This window comes from Podarcis bocagei (genome assembly GCF_964188305.1).
Source record: "Podarcis bocagei genome assembly, chromosome: 13".
In the NCBI taxonomy this organism is placed as follows: domain Eukaryota; kingdom Metazoa; phylum Chordata; class Lepidosauria; order Squamata; family Lacertidae; genus Podarcis; species Podarcis bocagei.
The window spans coordinates 47,188,580-47,205,875 of record NC_138138.1 but is presented as its reverse complement, the minus strand read 5'-3'; the positions used below and the strand labels follow the sequence as shown (position 1 = coordinate 47,205,875).

Sequence of the window (17,296 nt, the reverse complement as noted above, 5' to 3'; positions counted from 1 at the left end):
GAGATTGGGTAGAACATAATGCTGCCCAAATATTTATATAAAAATTATATAAATACAGTGCTTTTTTTCTAGGGGGTACGCATACCCTAAACATTTAGCGAATCTTTGTACTTTTGTCCATTTAATATCTTTATTTCCCCCGATTTGAACTATAAAATGGTGATTTTTCTTGAATCCAAATGAGAGTATCCCCTAAACATTTTTTAAAGAAAAAAAGCACTGTGTGTGTGTGTGATCCAATGGCTGCGGCTCTCCAGCAGTTCAGCTCTCATCCGTCCCAGCCTCCGGACAAAAGCATTGTACTGTACTTTCTTACGTTGGTAGCGTAGAGACTCGAACCCACTACAAAAATGGCCCCTTGAGCTTCGCCGCCTTAAGCGAAGATGGCGGCTCCCCACCGGCTGCCCGGTTTCAGCTTCGAACTACGGGCACGCGACGGGAAGTGCGCTTCCCTTATCTCCGTCCCCCACGGGGTACTTCCGGTCCTTTTCAACCCGGCCCTCCCCTTTGCCGGGACAGCTGCTGCCCGGCTAACCGGGGGCGATGTCGGACACATGGAGCTCGATCCAGGCTCACAAGAAGCAGCTGGACTCGCTGCGGGAGCGGCTGCAGCGGAGGCGCAAGCAGGACCCCCTGGGTAAGGGAAGCAGGCGAAGGAAGCGCAGGGGTGTGTGGATAGGATAGGATAGGATAGGATAGGATAGGATAGGATAGGATAGGATAGGATAGGATGCTAGGAAGCACCAGGGCAGGGCTGCATCCAAGTAAGTCCTGCTCAGAGTAGACCCATTGGTATTAATGGACCTAGGCTAGGCGCGAGTAGCTGAAGTCCATTCTCCTCTTGAGTATGGCTGAGGCGCCCGTTTGCACCATACATTTAAAGCGTTACCATGCCACTTTAAAGAGTTTTGCCTTCCCAAATCCTGGGAATTGTAGCTTGTCAGGAGACACTCCTATTCTGTAATGGAGCTACAGTTCCCAAAGTTCCCTGGGGAAAAGGGTTGGTTGCCAAACCACCCCAAGAACGGGTCCAGAACATTTTTTTTTAAGAGCCCCGGTGAATCGGATCCAGTATCCTCGCTGCGCCTGAATACATCTTCTGGCCAACATCGTCTTTGCGTGGGTGCCCGTCTGTGCATCATCTAGTTGCTTTCATTTATTTATTTTTCGATTTTATACATTTATATAATGTTACAAATCATTTTAACACTTCGAAACGCGACTTCCTTCCCCCTCTTTCAGCGGTTCCTTAGTTTTTTAAAAAAAATAGTTTCTGCATATTCCAAATTAACTTAATCATTTGTTCATCTGTTTTAAATGTATACTCTTATACAGGCTTCCCCAACCTCGTCCCTCCAGATGTTTTGAGACTACAATTCCCATCATCCCTGACCACTGGCCGCTAGCTAGGGATCATGGGAGTTGTAGGCCAAAAAAAACATCTGGAGGGCCGAGGTTGAAGAAGCCTACTCTTATAGAACTGCAGGTTGTTACAATAATCCTCCCAATGCTCTTTAAGTGTTTACAATTTGTTTGTAAATATTCAATAAACCATTTCCATTCTTGATTTCTTATTATCTCGATTTCTTATTTTCCCGGTAAGTTTCGCCATTTCTGTGCATTCCATAAAGCTTTTGTATCCGTTGTTGTTTTCATTTATTAATTGACAGTGGCCTACATCATTCACTGGCTGCGAAGCCTGCCTTCGGAGGGCATTTGTCAATATATATGCTTAGCCTAAGATGGATGTATCCATGGTTACTGTAATTTTAATGCGAGCTGATCCGGAGGGAACTGTTCTTTTCTTCACTCTTCTTTCTTTTAGTTGCTTGTCTTCCTCCATTAAAAAATCGGTTTTAAAAGGAACCAACGCCGTGTTTCCAAAAGTGGCCAGCAAGCAAGCTTCACAGCAGAACATAAGAGGCAGGATGCCTTTGAGTTCCACTTGCTGGGAATTGCAAATGGGGAGAGTGCTCTGATACTCAGGCTTCTGCTTTCAGGCTTCCTTTAGCAAGCCGCTGTGGGAGCAGAAAACTAGACTGGATGGGCCTTTGGCGTAATCCAGCAACGGCGCTCTTCTTTAATGACCTCATGTTTCCTTACATCAGACCTGAGGAATCCGGACCTGGCCCTCAGCCCTCCCTTTCGAAGCGACAGTCCGGTTCCTTCGTCCGTCACACCCAGCACTGCCACTGAGCCGGGGGATCTCGTGGCTGATCCTGAGCTTGAGAAGAAGCTCCTGCATCACCTCTCCGACTTAGGACTGGCCCTACCCACAGACGCCTTGTCTATCTGCCATGCCATTTCCACGGTGAGCATCAAAGCAACAACCCTGACTGGATGTCCTTGTCTGCATCGCCCCCGACTTGCCCTCCCTAAGCAAGGTCTACATTCTTCCCATTGGTCTGTTCACTTTTAGGGACCCCCAGGTTTATTTGGGAGTCGGCACATCCTCTGCAGGATTTAATAATAATAATAATAATACTTTTCAGGATTTTACATTTCACTACAGTGGTGCCTCGCAAGACGAAATTAATTCGTTCCGCAAGTCTCTTCGTCTTGCGAGTTTTTCGTCTTGCGATGCACGGTTTCCCATCGGAATGCATTGAAAATCAATTAATGCGTTCCTAGGGAAACCGCCTTCAGACCAGGTCCGGGGACAGTCTGTCCCCGGACCTCTTCTGAAGGCTGGGGGGGGGGGGACAAGGGCTTTTCTTCCCACCCCCAGCATTTTAAAAAACCCCGGGACAGCGGAGGACTTCTCCGCTGTCCGAGCGATCTTAAAATGCTGGCAGGCGGCATTTTAAAATCGCCCGGGACAGCGGAGGACTTCTCCGCTGTCCGGGGCGATTTAAAAGCCCCTGGGAAGGCAGGCAGGGGGGACAAAGACTTTCGCCCCCCGCCCGCCCTCAGAAGGTGTTCCCGCCCCCCCCCCGCCCCGCTTCGGAGCAGCGTTCCAAAGCGGGGCGGCTGGGGCAGGTGTTCCCGCCCGCCCCGCTTCGGAGCAGCGTTCCGAAGCGGGGCGGCTGGGGCAGGTGTTCCCGCCCCCCGCCCCGCTTCGGAGCAGCGTTCCGAAGCGGGGCGGCTGGGGCAGGTGTTCCCGCCCGCCCCCCCCGCCCCGCTTCGGAGCAGCGTTCCGAAGCCGGGCGGTGGGGGCAGGTGGGGAGAAGCGATCTCCCCGCAGCCCCTTGCTTCTTGGTCCGTGGACAGCGAGAAGCGCTTCCCGCTGTCCCCGGACCTGGGGCTGCGGGGAGAAGATCGCTTCTCCCCGCCGCCCCTTGCTTCAAAAGAGAAGACCCGCTGTTCCCGGGGCAAGCTTCGTTTTGCGAAGCAAGCCCATAGGGAAATTCGTCTTGCGAGGCAACTCGAAAACGAAAAAACCTTTCGTTTTGCCAGTTTTTCGTCTCGCCAGGCGTTCGTCTTGCGGGCTACCACTGTACTTTTGAACATTTCATTAATTTTACAATCATTTTGACATTTCAAAACTTGACTTCCTTCCCCCTCTTTCTGCAGTTCCTTTATTTTTAATATCTTCTGCATATCCAAATTAACCTAATTTGCTCTTTTATTCATCTTCTTTAAATATATACTCTCATGAAACTGCCGGTTATTACAGTAATATCCTCTGCAGGATCCTAAGAGTCTTGATTATTCTTTAAAAAGTGAGCGGGACATGGTCCACTTTGTTGCAAAGAAAAACAACTAAAGCTTTATTATTAATTTATTTAAACTCCCACCTTTTTCCCTGACGGGACTCAAGGTGGCCTACCGATAAAAACAAGAATCACTAAAAAACATAGGGGGAAAAAACGAATAACAAACAATAAGACATTAATACAATTAAAACTTTATACATATGTAAAACCAGTTTAAAACTTACAAATAATTACAATAAAAACAGAATGGCATTAGCTATGCTTCCTCCCCATCAGGGCACCCGAAAGCCATGGCTCTTTCAGTATGATTTTCTGCCCCCAGATGCACCCCCAAATTCCACTCTTCGGTGGCAGAGGCTCCCAGAGGGGCCTTGCAGATCATTAAAATCAAAACACCGAGACAGTCTGTGTCCAGGCTTATACAGTCATACCTTGGATCTCAAACACCTTGGCTCCTAAGCAAATCGGCTCCCGAACGACCAAAACCTGGAAGTGAGTATTCCGGTTTTCGAATGTTCTTTCAGAAGCCGTATGTCCAACGGGGCTTACAGGGCTTCTGATTGGCTGCAGGAGCTTCCTGCAACCAATCAGAAGCCGCGCTTTGGTTTTCGAATGTTTTGGAAGTCGAACAGATTTCTGGGACAGATTCTGTTCGACCTCCGAGGTATGGCTGTAATTTAAAAGACATGAAAGGAAGACAAGGATGGGGAGTGGGGAGGGAAAAAGTTGCTTGGGCAACTTTTTAAAATTAGCTTTATTATAATGACCAGATGAGATGGAAACTGTTCTGGTAGTTTGATGGAACAGCCATTACCACATGAGACAAAGGAAGAGACGAAAAAAGCAGGCTGATATCTCAGCAGAGCCAAGGGACCATCCCTGCCTACCATTTGCTGTAGCAATTTCCCCTCTCTCTCCAGAGCAGAGCAAAAGCTTACATGTTCCATATAAACTCGGTGAGGTTAAGCAGTTTATTTGTTTCTGCTTTGCTTAGTCTGTTGCTGTTTTGATTGTGACAGGCTGGTCTCATAGAAACATAGGAAGGTGTCTCAGTATACCCTACACTGACTGGCAGCCTCTCTCCACGGCTTCAGACTGGTGTCTCCCTGGAGATGCTGGGGATTGAACCCAGGACCTTTTGCATGCAAGGCAGATGCTTTGCCACTGAGCCACAGCTCTTCCTCTCGCCTGTTGTCTGACGCTGCCAGTCCACACCTCCTCAACCTCCTCTGACTGGCTTACTCCTTGTCCCGCAGCCCGAAGCCCCCGCCACTCAGCGGAGCGTGGAAAGCCTCTTGCAGAAGTTTGCGGCGCAGGAGCTCATCGAGGTCAAACGGGGCCTCCTCCAGGATGACGACCAGCCCATGCTGGTCACCTACGCTGACCACTCCAAGCTCTCCGCCATGATGGGTGCCGTGGCCGAGAAGAAGGACTCCGGGGAAGGGGTCGGGCCCGGAGGGCCAAAGAGGAGAGCCGGGGAGCAGGATGCCGGGGTCCCCGCCTCTGCCTCCGGGGCTGCTCCCTCTGCCTTGGCGTCTTCCGAGGTGCTCAAGGAGCCCCCCAAGAAGTCTCGCAAGCAGGCCTCGGACCTGGACCTGGAGATCGAGAGCCTACTGAGCCAGCAGTCAACGAAGGAACAGCAGAGCAAGAAGGTAGGGGAGGGAGTGAGGGACGGCCGCTAAATCCCAGGGTGGTCGTGAAAAACCAGCAGAGGCTGGTTCCTGAGGGCAAATGGCGCACTGCCTCACCAACTCCAGCCCTCACTTGCCCGTCTTGTCCTGAGGATGCCACAGCCTGCCAACTTCCTCCTCAAGTTTTCTTGTAATTCACAGCCAGCTGTTCCCTTTGGCAGTATCCTGAGAATGCCCTCATTAATAATAATAATAATAATAATAATAATAATAATAATAATAATAATAATAATAATAATAATAATTTATTATTTATACCCCACCCATCTGGCTGGGTTTCCCCAGCCACTCTGGGCGGCTTCCAACAGAACACTAAAATACAATAACCTATTAAACATTAAAAGCTTCCCTAAACAGGGCTGCCTTCAGATGTCTTCTAAAAGTTTGGTAGTTATTTTTTCTCTTTGACATTTGGTGGGAGGGCGTTCCACAGGGCGGGTGCCACTACCGAGAAGGCCCTCTGCCTGGTTCCCTGTAACTTGGCTTCTTGCAGCGAGGGAACCGCCAGAAGGCCCTCGGAGCTGGACCTCAGGCAGAATGATGGAGGTGGAGATGCTCCTTCAGGTATACTGGACTGAGGCCATTTAGGGCTTTAAAGGTCAGCACCAACACTTTGAATTGTGCTCGGAAACATACTGGGAGCCAGTGTAGGTCTTTCAAGACCAGTATTATATGGTCTCGGCGGCCGCTCCCAGTCACCAGTCTTTTCAGGCCTACTTTTGTTTGAGATAAAACTACAGTAATCACAATATTCATAATCATAACAGTGAACATTTTATTGGTTATTTCCTAATGTAAAGATCTAGCCCAGTATGTTCAACATATACAGTTCATATATACGGTATATAACCTATGGTAATGCATTTCGTCTTTTTTCTTATCTGTTTCTTCTTGTGAGTTCCTGTGTAACACAATCCTTAGGTAAAAATAGAAAAGTCTTCAAGGTAACGAGAACAATACAGCTGATATAGACTGCTGGCACAAGCTGGCCGGTGCAGGTACAAACTGCTAACTTGGGCAGAACAAGGTTTCCTGATATCTCCCTTGTTTGACCCTGAAGGGCTTCCTCAGCTGATATTAAATCTATGCAATATAGATAAACGCATGGTAATACAATATTTATATGTAAATTAAAAAATGCGGGAGCTAGGATACAACCTTGCTTAACTCCCTTTGTGCCTGGCACTGCTCCTGTGAGCTTCCCATTTGTAGAGCTACGCACTTTCAGCACAGTGTTTTCTTATAGGCATTTAATCAAGAACAATAATCTTTTGTCTATACTTGAAGTGTTCAACTTATCCCAAGAGTCTTATTCAAGAGATTGAATCGAATGCAACTTTCAAATCAATGAAAGCTGCATAGAGCACACTACCTGGTTTCTTAACATACTTATCTATAAAATGGGCTAGTACAAAGCAAAGGTCTGTAGCTGATCTGCCTTGTCTGAATCCTGCTTGCTCTTTGGCAAGAATAGCATCATCAGTTATCCAATCAACTAGCTTATTGTAAAGATGCTTTACAATAACCTCCTTTTTAGACTAAGTGTTGCCCTTGAAGAAGTCAGCAGGGAGGAAGATGACAGGAAAAAGAGAATTAGTTGGCTCCAGCTGTCATTGCCTCTGGCGCCACCTGCTGTTGGCCTCTCTGCTTTCCACCCAATGAGCACCAGCCAGCCCTGGCAAGATTTGTTTTATTTTAGGATTAGGCATTGACAGCCTTCCTTTCATTATGCAGTCCCAAAGTGGGTTGTGTAGATCTCAGTGCAATACCTAGACATTTGTACTGGAGGTGTATTTTGATCTCATGCTGCACCCCTAAAAGTACTGTACAGAAAAAAGGCATTCTTGATCTGGCGTTGAAATGTATACACAGTTGTACCTTGGAAATCAAATGGAATCCGTTCCGGAAGTCTGTTCGACTTCCAAAACATCCAGAAACCAAAGCGCGGCTTCTGAATGGCTGCAGGAAGCTCCTGCAGCCAATCAGAAGCTGCGGAAGCTCCGTCGGATGTTCGGGTTCCAAAGAATGTTTGCACACCAGAACACTCACTTCCGGGTTTGTGGCGTTCAGGAGCCGAAACGTCCAAATACCAAGGTGTTCATGATCCAAGGTATGATTGCAATGAGAAGGTCAGATGCACCTTGGAAGGTGAAACATTCCACAGCTTGGGGGGCCACCACAGAGAAGGCTCTCTTGTGTACTGCTGCCCCACGAACTTCACTGGGTGGCTGAAATGGCCAGCAGGGACTTCCGGGTTAGCGCCTCCGGTAATGGCTGAATTCCTCTGACCGGGAGGAACTCGCTTCGTGGAAATTAGGGTCTGACCGCCACGGCGAAGGCAGGGACCCACAAAAAATCACAGGCGGGAGAAGCCTGTGAACGTGGGATTCGGCTGGCACCTTTTGCGCCTCCCCTACTCGCGGGGAAACCCGGTTTCGGGGATCCGGAGCGACGTGGGGTGAGTGGCGCGGTGCTTCGAATTGACTGCTTCTTTCACGGAGTGAAGTCGCATTGCTGTTGCCGGAGAGCGCTGACTTTTTCCTGTGGACAATTCGATTTTAAAACAACTACCCGTGAGTAGAACGGAAAATTGGATTTTTAAATGTCTTAATTTGGTACCGAAACGGGGAGGTTTCAAACAGGAAGTCCGCCTTCCCCTTTTGTAAATAGACTGGAGCAAAAAGGTTGCAAGCTAAAGTCTTGGAAAGCTTTCCATAAAGGATTAAACTTCCATCGGCTAAAATCATCAAACCCCCCTTGGAAGCAGGAGGAGAGGGGGGAATTCTTTTTAGACCGCGTAAGCCTGCAGGAGAGAGTGAAGTCAAATTACCACCGCTCTGAACCTGGAAATGGGCTGCTAGTAGGACTGAAGTTTTGGATATGTTCATTGACTGTGAATAGATCGTTTGTTGACAGTAAGTTAAAGAAGAGAAATACATTGTTTCCATTGTCTCCTTCTGCGTTTAAAAAGGAGTAAATGTAATTGAAAATTGAAACTAACTCTATTGTTTGAATTGTGCTTAAAAGGATTGATACAAGTAGAAATTGTTTCCCCCTAGAGGAAGCCTTTGAAATTGTTACATGAGTTGAGTGGGGAATTTCCAGCTGTAAAACAAGACCATGAGAATCTGGGATTGACCTTGGACTGTCAAGAATGTTGGCAGAAGAAGCCTTAGTGGTTGCATTATGTAAGATTAATGACTCACTGGAACAGCTCCATAGGAAGAGACGGATGACTTGGAACAAAAAGTGACTAATTTGGGACAAAAAGTGAATATTAATACAGAAACTATCCAGGAATCGATACAGGGATCTACCTTGACATGGCAAATTGAGGAGAAGGCGGGGGAGAAAGTTGTCAGAGCACAGATGCAATTTGATGACTATAAGTGGATGCCTTTTATGACTGAATCTAGAGAAAGCCAGACTTTGAGGATTGGAGCCCCGCTTGGATTGGAGAAAGAAAGTTGAATAGATCCCTTCATGCAGGGATTTATTGACTTTTGGGACTTGGACTTGGGTCAGGAGGAGACTGGAGTTGTGGGGACTGCTAGATTTGGAGGAACTTTGAAACACGATTGGAAATACCTTGTGAATTTTAGTTTTAACTATGGAGATTTGGCTGATTTGTTGAGAAGGAATACTAGGTGGGAATTTCCTCGAGATTTACTTTTCAGCATCAAAGGAAGGAAAATAAGAACAAGATCAGGAGAAGACAAAGTAAAGTGCATGTATAAACATGAAGAAGACTTGCAGAAGGGACTTGGAAAAGAGTTAAGAGCCTCGGACAGAAGATCACCAGGTTGATGGACTATATGGAATTGACGGAAATGACTGGCAGAATCCGAGACCAGGGAGAAGAGACGGTGGAAGATTATTGGAAAAAGTTTAAAATCTATATATGGAAATAATGTAAAATTAATGAATGTTAGAAAAATGTTGGAAGGAAATTATATGGCTTTAGTAGAAATGTTTTAAGGAATTAAGCATAAATAAGCATTATAGTTTTAATGGAAAATAAGGTTAAAATATGTTAAGATAATCATATGACAGAAAAGAGAGAAAGATGGAAAGGATTTGCTGAAACAATTAATAGAAATGGAATACAAAAAGGGAGGTGAGAGGAGGTCGATGAAACAAGGGAATGAAAGAGAGGATATTGAGATGGTATGATGTGTGTTCTTTGAATTGTTTTTGCTTTTGTACGGTTTTTGTATTGTTTAATGTGTTAATGTTGTGTTGTGTATTGTTTTTTCTTCTTTCTTCTTTTTTTCTTTTTTGTAAGGTTTAAAAGTAATAAATATTATTTTAAAAAAAATAATGAAATGGCCAGCAGGGCATCCCTGCAGATTGCAACAGGTCTGCATGCTTGGGGTCTAGAGTCCATAATTTCCCCAGTGTGCTGTCTCCGTGGGTGGTCAGTTGGACGCTGTACCCTAGGGGTGGGGGACAGAATCTGGCCAGCAAGAAGGATGCTGAGCTCCCCCCCCCCCCGCTGTGGTGGGTGTGTCCGCACACCTGTCAGTCAGCTGATATCACAATGACATGAAGCGTTGCAACGTCAACGAAGAAAATCCTTGATTCTTTCCATTTCAGGCATGGCTTCAAACTGGGACTGCAAAGGAGCATTTTTGCCTTTGCATCCTGGCTCAAACTCAACCCAGGAGACAAGTGGGGCTTGCAGTCATTTAGATCCAAGCCCTGCTTTCAGGAAGGATTGGCTGCACGTGGGAGCTCCCGATATGACGACATATACCCCCCCCCCTTAAAAAGAACCCTCCCCCCAAGACCTGCCCTCTTAGCAAGCAATTTGGATGGAGACCAAAAATGAAAATTAATTCCAGTTGGAACCACGAAGACTGGAAGCCCAGGCAATTTTGTATGTCTTTCTTTCCACTGACCTGGTCTCGGCCTCCTTGCCTCCCCAGGTGAGCCAGGAGATCTTGGAGCTGCTGAACACGACAACGGCCAAGGAGCAGTCCATCGTGGAGAAGTTCCGCTCGCGAGGCCGGGCGCAGGTGCAAGAGTTTTGCGACTACGGAACCAAGGAGGAGTGCATGAAGGCCAGCGACGCCGACCGGCCGTGCCGAAAGCTCCACTTCCGGTGAGCCTCTGGGGTTCGGTGAGCCCCGAAACAGTTTTGGAAATGCCACAGGACTTCCACAAACTTTTAGAGCGGGATCTGGGAACTCAGGCTTTTCGCCATGCTGTGTCTTGGCCTTGCTTTATAAAACCAGCCCCAGTGAATCAGACTAAAGATGCAGGTGACCCAGTTTCTGAAGACAGTTCGGAAACTCCAGCTGGTGCAGAACTTGGCTGCCGGGTTGCTCACCCACGGGGCAAGATAGTTTTAAGCATGTAACAGCAATCCTGGCCCAACTGCACTGACTGCCAATTAATTTCTGGGCCCATTCAAAAGGTTGGTTTTGACCTATAAAGCCTAAAAGGGCCCAGGACCGCAATACAGTGGTACCTCAGGTTACAGACGCTTCAGGTTACAGACTCTGCTAACCCAGAAACAGTACCTCCGGTTAAGAACTTTGCTTCAGGATGAGAACAGAAATTGTGTGGCGGCAGCGGGAGGCCCCATTAGCTAAAGTGGTGCTTCAGGTTAAGAACAGTTTCGGGTTAAGAACGGACCTCCAGAACGGATTAAGTTCTTAACCCAAGGTACCACTCTACCTCAAGGGCAGGCTCTCACCGTATGCACTGATCCAGACCCTGCATTGATCAGCTGAGGCCGCTTCCATGTGAGGTCCAGAATGTGGCAACATGAAAAGGGGCCTTTTTTGCAGTGGCTCCCCGCTTTTAGAATGCTCACCCTTGGAGAGCTTCACTACATATCTTTAGGTGCCAGGAGAAACCATTCCTCTATAATCAGGATTTTGGCTAATTAAACCATCTATGGTTCCCAACCTTTTTTTTTTTTTGGCCATGTCCCACCTAAGCATCTTGAAAATCCTGATTCTCCCCACCCTCCCATGACATATACCATATTTTTCACTCTATAAGACGCACCAGACCACAAGACACACCTAGTTTTTGGAGGAGGGAAACAAGAAAAAAAATATTCTGAATCTCAGAAGCCAGAACAGCAAGAGGGATCGCTGTGCAGTGAAAGCAGCAATCCCTCTTGCTGTTCTGGCTTCTGGGATAGCTACGCAGCCTGCATTCGCTCCATAAGACGCACACACATTTCCCCTTACTTTTTAGGAGGGAAAAAGTGAGTCCTATAGATTAAAAAATACGGCAATTCTTATTATTAAAAAAGTGAACTCCTATTCAAGTGGAGGAAACCTAAAAGGCCATTAACTGTTAATAACTCATTCTCAAATTGCCCCCCTTAAAAATCAAATTGCCCCCCTGTGGGAACCATGGATCTATATCCTTTTAAATTGTGTGGGTGGTGGGGTGTTATTGTTTTGTTTGGTACTGTGTTAAACATTTTTGTGTTTTCATACTGTAAACTGCCCGGCGATCCTCTGACAAAGGTAGAGAAATTTAATTAATAATGATAACAAAATTCAAAACAGCAACAATTAATTGCACATTTATTCAAAATCCAGCTAAAATGGTTTAGTTGAATTAATCGAACAAAACTGATGAATTTGATCCAGCGATGCCAGCTTTTCAAAGTCCGATAGTCATTTACAACTCCAGAGCCCCCGCTGCCAACCCCTTGCCTCTTAGCTCCCACCACCAGATAATCCCATCACTGATTCCACTGCTTTTGAGAACCACCAGTTTAGATGAACTTTAATAATTATTCAGATCCGAACCGTGCCTTCAAGGGGGTGGGATATTTAGTTTGCCATTTTATTTCTAATTATTAAGATAGGCTGCCTTTCGCACGGGCCTTTCAAAGTGGCGTATCATGAAGCCCAAACCCAGAAATAGATGAATCCTGTTAATATTGCATCCAGTCAAGCAGTTGGGGGGGGGGCGAGGTCAGAGGCTTCACATGAAACGGTCCAAGGTGGACGTGAAGCAAGATGTCGTCTAGTGAAGCAGCCAGCCACCCCTTCTCCTTGCAGCCGCATCATCAACAAGCACACGGACGAGTCTCTGGGGGACTGCTCCTTCCTCAACACCTGCTTCCACATGGACACCTGCAAGTACGTCCACTACGAAATCGACGCCTGTGCCGACCTGGACGCCCCTTGCGGGCGGGAGCTGAGCTCGGGCCAGGAGCTGGCGCTGCCCCAGGCGGTGGGGAGGGACTCCAGTGTGGACCGCCTTTTCCCTCCACAGGTACCCAGGGCTGGCCGCAGCGGATATCTGCAGCGGTAGGGAGGCGGGGAGGTATCCATGACTTGGTACGAGGCAGCATCCTCTGGATGTCGCCTTAATTACAGCGGTCCCTCGGGTTACATACCTCTCTGGATATGTAATCTTCGGGTTGCAAAAGCAGCAAACCCGGAAGTATTTTTCCGGGTTTCACTGCTCGCGCATGCGCAGAAGTGCTCTATCAGCCGTGCACAGAAGTAGCGCCTCTGGTTACAGATTTTTGGGGTGCGCAGAGACCCCTGGAACGAATTACCGTATTTTTCACTCTATAAGATGCAGCAGACCACAAGACGCACCTAGTTTTTGGAGGAGGAAAACAAGGAAAAAATATTCTGAATCTCAGAAGCCAGAACAAGCGGGATCGCTGCGCAGCGATCCCTCTTGCTGTTCTGGTTTCTGGGATAGCTGCGCAGCCTGCATTCGCTCCATAAGACACACACACATTTCCCCTTACTTTTTAGGAGGGAAAAAGCGAGTCTTATAGAGAAAAAAATACGGTAAATCCGTATCCAGAGGGTCCACGGTATTTTGATTTTTTTAAGCACTTCTCCATGTTCTCTAAGGCATTCCCTTCCCTGTTTCCTCTCTTTGCCCCCAGTGGATTTGCTGCGACATCCGCTACCTTGACGTCAGCATCCTGGGCAAGTTTGCTGTCGTGATGGCCGACCCGCCCTGGGACATCCACATGGAGCTTCCGTACGGGACCCTCACGGACGACGAGATGAGGCGCCTCAACATCCCCGTCCTGCAGGACGAGGGGTTCCTCTTTCTGTGGGTCACCGGCCGGTATGGGACATTAACCCAGCTTGTTCTTCCTCTCAGGATCTCCCCTTTCCCCTTCATCCTCACGACGACCCTGGCAGGTAGGGCAGGCAGAGGGATTGCATCACCCAGTGAGTTTGATGGCCTAGACGGGATTTGAACCCTGGTCTCCGGGTCCAGCAGTCTAACCACTACACCTACAGCCCTCCCGATATTCTTGTGCTCCCATCAGCCCCCAGGCAGCAAGACCCAGAGTCGCCTCCAGAGAACCAGGAAGAACCTGGCTTCTTAGAGCAGTAGATAGATCCATGTTAGATCTAAGTAACCTTTTCGGGGCCAGGAAGGGGTGGAACAAGAGGAAAAAGCAGATGGAACAATGAATCTAAATGCTACCTTTGTACTGTAGGCTATGGTCTGTACACACAGAACTCTAGCCTCCATTCAGGCAAACACGAGGCATTCTCAGAGGCCAAGCACAGCCAAAGTACGGAGGCTGTGAAGTAGGGGGCCATGTGGCCTGGGGGCCAGTTAAAAGAGGCAGGAGGGCCACATTGAGATTCTCCCACCTGCGAGGTAGGATCAAGCTTGTTCTGGAGTGGGGAAGAGTGTTAACAGCCTCAACCCAGTCAACTATGGGGCAACAAGAGACAGGGGCAGAAAGGGTCTTTCTCTTATGAGCAGCCATGATTCATTCACCATTCATATTGCTCTTTTCTCTCTCCATTGCAACCGCAAGGGCCATGGAACTCGGCCGGGAGTGCCTGAATCTCTGGGGGTAAGTGCATTCTTACAGCCGGTGCAGGGTCTTCTTTCTGTGCCCCCTCTTCTTCCTGCTCAGTCTCACTGCTGTCCTCCCCCCTCCCTCTGCTTTCTAGGTACGAGCGAGTAGATGAGATAATCTGGGTAAAAACAAACCAGCTCCAGCGCATTATCCGGACGGGGCGGACAGGCCACTGGCTCAACCATGGCAAAGAGCACTGCTTGGTAATTGGGATGGGGAGAGAGAGAAATTAGGTTAGGAATCCCATGGAAACGGAAAGCATACAGGAGTCCTGGTTATTTTTGGGTGGAGGGAGACACACAGGGAATGGTATATTCACTGCAGCGGATAGCTCAGGGATAGCTGACGTTGTGCCCTCCAAATGTTGTTGGACTCCAACTCCCATCAGCCCCAACACTCAAGAGATGATAGGAGATGTAGTCCCAACACTATCTTTGCAAAAGCTGCTTTTAGCAGCTTCACCTTAGAGGGGAAGGTAATGCCTCGTCCCTTCTTTTGAGGAGCGGTACAACAGAGGACGCAAAGCATTGCGTGTAAATGGGCACAAGTTACGGAGGAGCCTGATTGTGCCTGAACCATCTTTTTCTGCGGGCAGGTCGGGGTGAAAGGAAACCCCCAGGGCTTCAACCGAGGTCTCGACTGCGACGTCATTGTGGCAGAGGTAAGGCAGAGTTGGGTCAGCCCAACATTGGATCCAGGGGCGGTGGAAAGATCCCCCCCCCCCACACACAATATTTACTGTCTGTGAAATTTACTCGCCCGCAGGTACGCTCCACCAGTCACAAGCCAGACGAAATCTACGGCATGATCGAGCGGCTCTCACCCGGGACCCGCAAAATAGAGCTCTTTGGGCGACCCCATAACGTCCAGCCCAACTGGTGAGCGTCACCCATCCCTTTTGACCCTGAACCGCTGAATGACCTCTCAACTCTCTCTTTAAGATTTGAACTCTGCGGCAAAGCCCATGGTTCTCATTACAATGCTGCTTTGACAGAATTTTGAAATGTGGTCCATGGGTCGATCCCTGGGATCTCCTAGGTAGGACTGGGAATATCCCATCAGCAGCCCAGGAGAGCTGCTGCCAGTCAGTGCAGACTGTACTGAGCTACACTGATCAATGGGCTGACTTGGCATCCTTTGCTGTTCCCAATCCAAGCCATGCGAGGAAAGGGAATGATTTTTATGCCCTTCCTGGGACCCACTTGAAAATTTAGCTCTAGAATCTTAAGTCTGTCCAGATCGCTTGACAGATTTTCAAACTTCAGAATAAATTTCAGAATTTGCTTGTGCTTTTTAAAGGATGTTGCTGAGACTATACATCAGACACGTCACTGAGCTCCTCCTAGTGCCAGATTAAGAAGTCACCCTATATTGTTTTTTAAGAAACTCAACCCCAAATAGTCTTTGGAAAGGTTTAAGACAGGAGTAGCCATCCAGATGTTGTTACCCTCTCCCATCAGCCCCAGATGTGGAGAGCACGTTAGCCACCCCTGCCCTACACAAATCAAAGTTTGAATCTCTCTCTCTTAAACCTGCTGAATTAAGTCTCCTTTAAAACCATGCCAACCGTTGTGGCCTCCCTAACCAAAGAATTCCCGGCATTGTAGTTTGACAAGAGCATCCCTGCTTCAAAGAGCCTCAGCTGCTGGAAACATGTGAGCTGCAACCCCTATGCAGCATTTGCAGTCAGCCAGGCCAGGGCTCAGCTTGAGCGGAGCAAGCCTGCCTGGCAACCGAAGATGGGAGTAGAGCATTCTCAGACCAAAGGTCCATCTAATCGAGCACCCAGTTCTCACTGCGGCTAACCTGATGCCCCAGTGGGAAACCAGCAAGCAGAATTGGAGCACAGGCACCATCTCCCCTCCTGTGGTTTCCAGCAACTGGGATTCAGAAACATCACTGCCTCCAGTTGTAGAGGCAGAGCATAGCCAATGTAACTATTAGCACCTCGATGGCCCTCTCTTCCCCAAATTTGTCCAATCCTCTTGGAAAGCCATCCAAGCTGGTGGCCATCAAATGAGGCTGTTTTGCTTCAAGATGCAACTTGGCGGCAACTCTAAATAAATAGACAGAGATCTGGTGATCTGATCTGGGTAGGTGGCAGATACTGTTATTGCTACTATTATTTAGGGGGCAATCCTATCCACTGGAATGAGTTGGGTTAGGATGCAGCCGATCTGTGGCTGAGTGAGGAGCCTGAGCTCAGCCAAAGATACCTTGGCATTCTCTTCCCACTTACGAATCTCAGCAGCTGATAGTTTTCCACCAGCGCCCTTTAACCAATCCTTCACTCAGCCTCACACTGGAACCACAACACAGGTTTTATACAGACCCCCTTTCCTCATTACCTCCACCCTCCCTTAATCCTCTCTCTCGCTCTCTCTCACACATCTTAGGATCACGCTTGGTAACCAGCTGGACGGAATCCACCTGCTGGATCCAGATGTGGTGGCTCAGTTCAAACAACGTTACCCAGACGGAATCATCTCTAAGCCCAAGAACATGTAGAGGGGAGACAAGGGGAGATTTTAGCGCGATGGACCAAAGGGGGTGTTTTGCAGGGGGTGTTGGCAAAAGGAATGGATTGTATTCTAATATAGGGTGTGTTTTTTTTCTAAAATAAATAAAACAAAATGGATTCTTTCTCCATAGCCGAGACATGTGAAGAATGTGGGACGTAGAAGCGAGAGCCCAGTTCCTGTGGAAGATGCTGTTTAGTCCCCTAGAGGCACTTGGTGATCGATAGGTAGAAGGCTGCAACTCCCTCGATCCTAACCCACCCCTTATTATTCTGCCTGTATTCCTTGCTGGTGGGTCTTGGAAGCAGCTCACCAGCAAGGTGAAGCTTCTGGGCACAGGAGAGGGGATGGGGAAGACCTTGCTCCTGGGCTTTGGATTGTCCCACTGAAAGGCTGCATGAGATGAGGGGCCGGCCTTTTGCTCCTACCCTCTCCTCCCTTCAGGGCAGGGGGAAATTCCATGCAAGGTGAAGATGAGCTCCTGCTGCTCCTTTCCCTCTCGTGTGAAGCTGGCTGGTTGCTGTGGCTCTACGGTGCTGGATCCCAGTCACCGAGAGGAGGCAATGAACGGAGCGCAGCTCAGTGGGAAAGAATGTGTTT

At 48.2% G+C, this 17,296-nt stretch overlaps 1 protein-coding gene across 1 annotated transcript; it reads left to right on the top strand.

Annotated features, from left to right (window-relative positions):
• Positions 1-476: 476 nt before the first annotated feature.
• On the top strand, positions 477-16,820 carry METTL3 (methyltransferase 3, N6-adenosine-methyltransferase complex catalytic subunit). The gene is made up of 11 exons (XM_081167920.1): positions 477-637; positions 2,109-2,311; positions 4,913-5,308; positions 10,276-10,451; positions 12,382-12,598; positions 13,233-13,420; positions 14,133-14,171; positions 14,272-14,380; positions 14,773-14,838; positions 14,943-15,055; positions 16,574-16,820. The coding sequence occupies exons 1-11, from the start codon at positions 544-546 to the stop codon at positions 16,683-16,685; spliced, it is 1,713 nt and encodes a 570-aa protein (XP_081024046.1). The 5' UTR covers positions 477-543; the 3' UTR covers positions 16,686-16,820.
• The last annotated feature ends 476 nt before the right edge of the window (positions 16,821-17,296 follow it).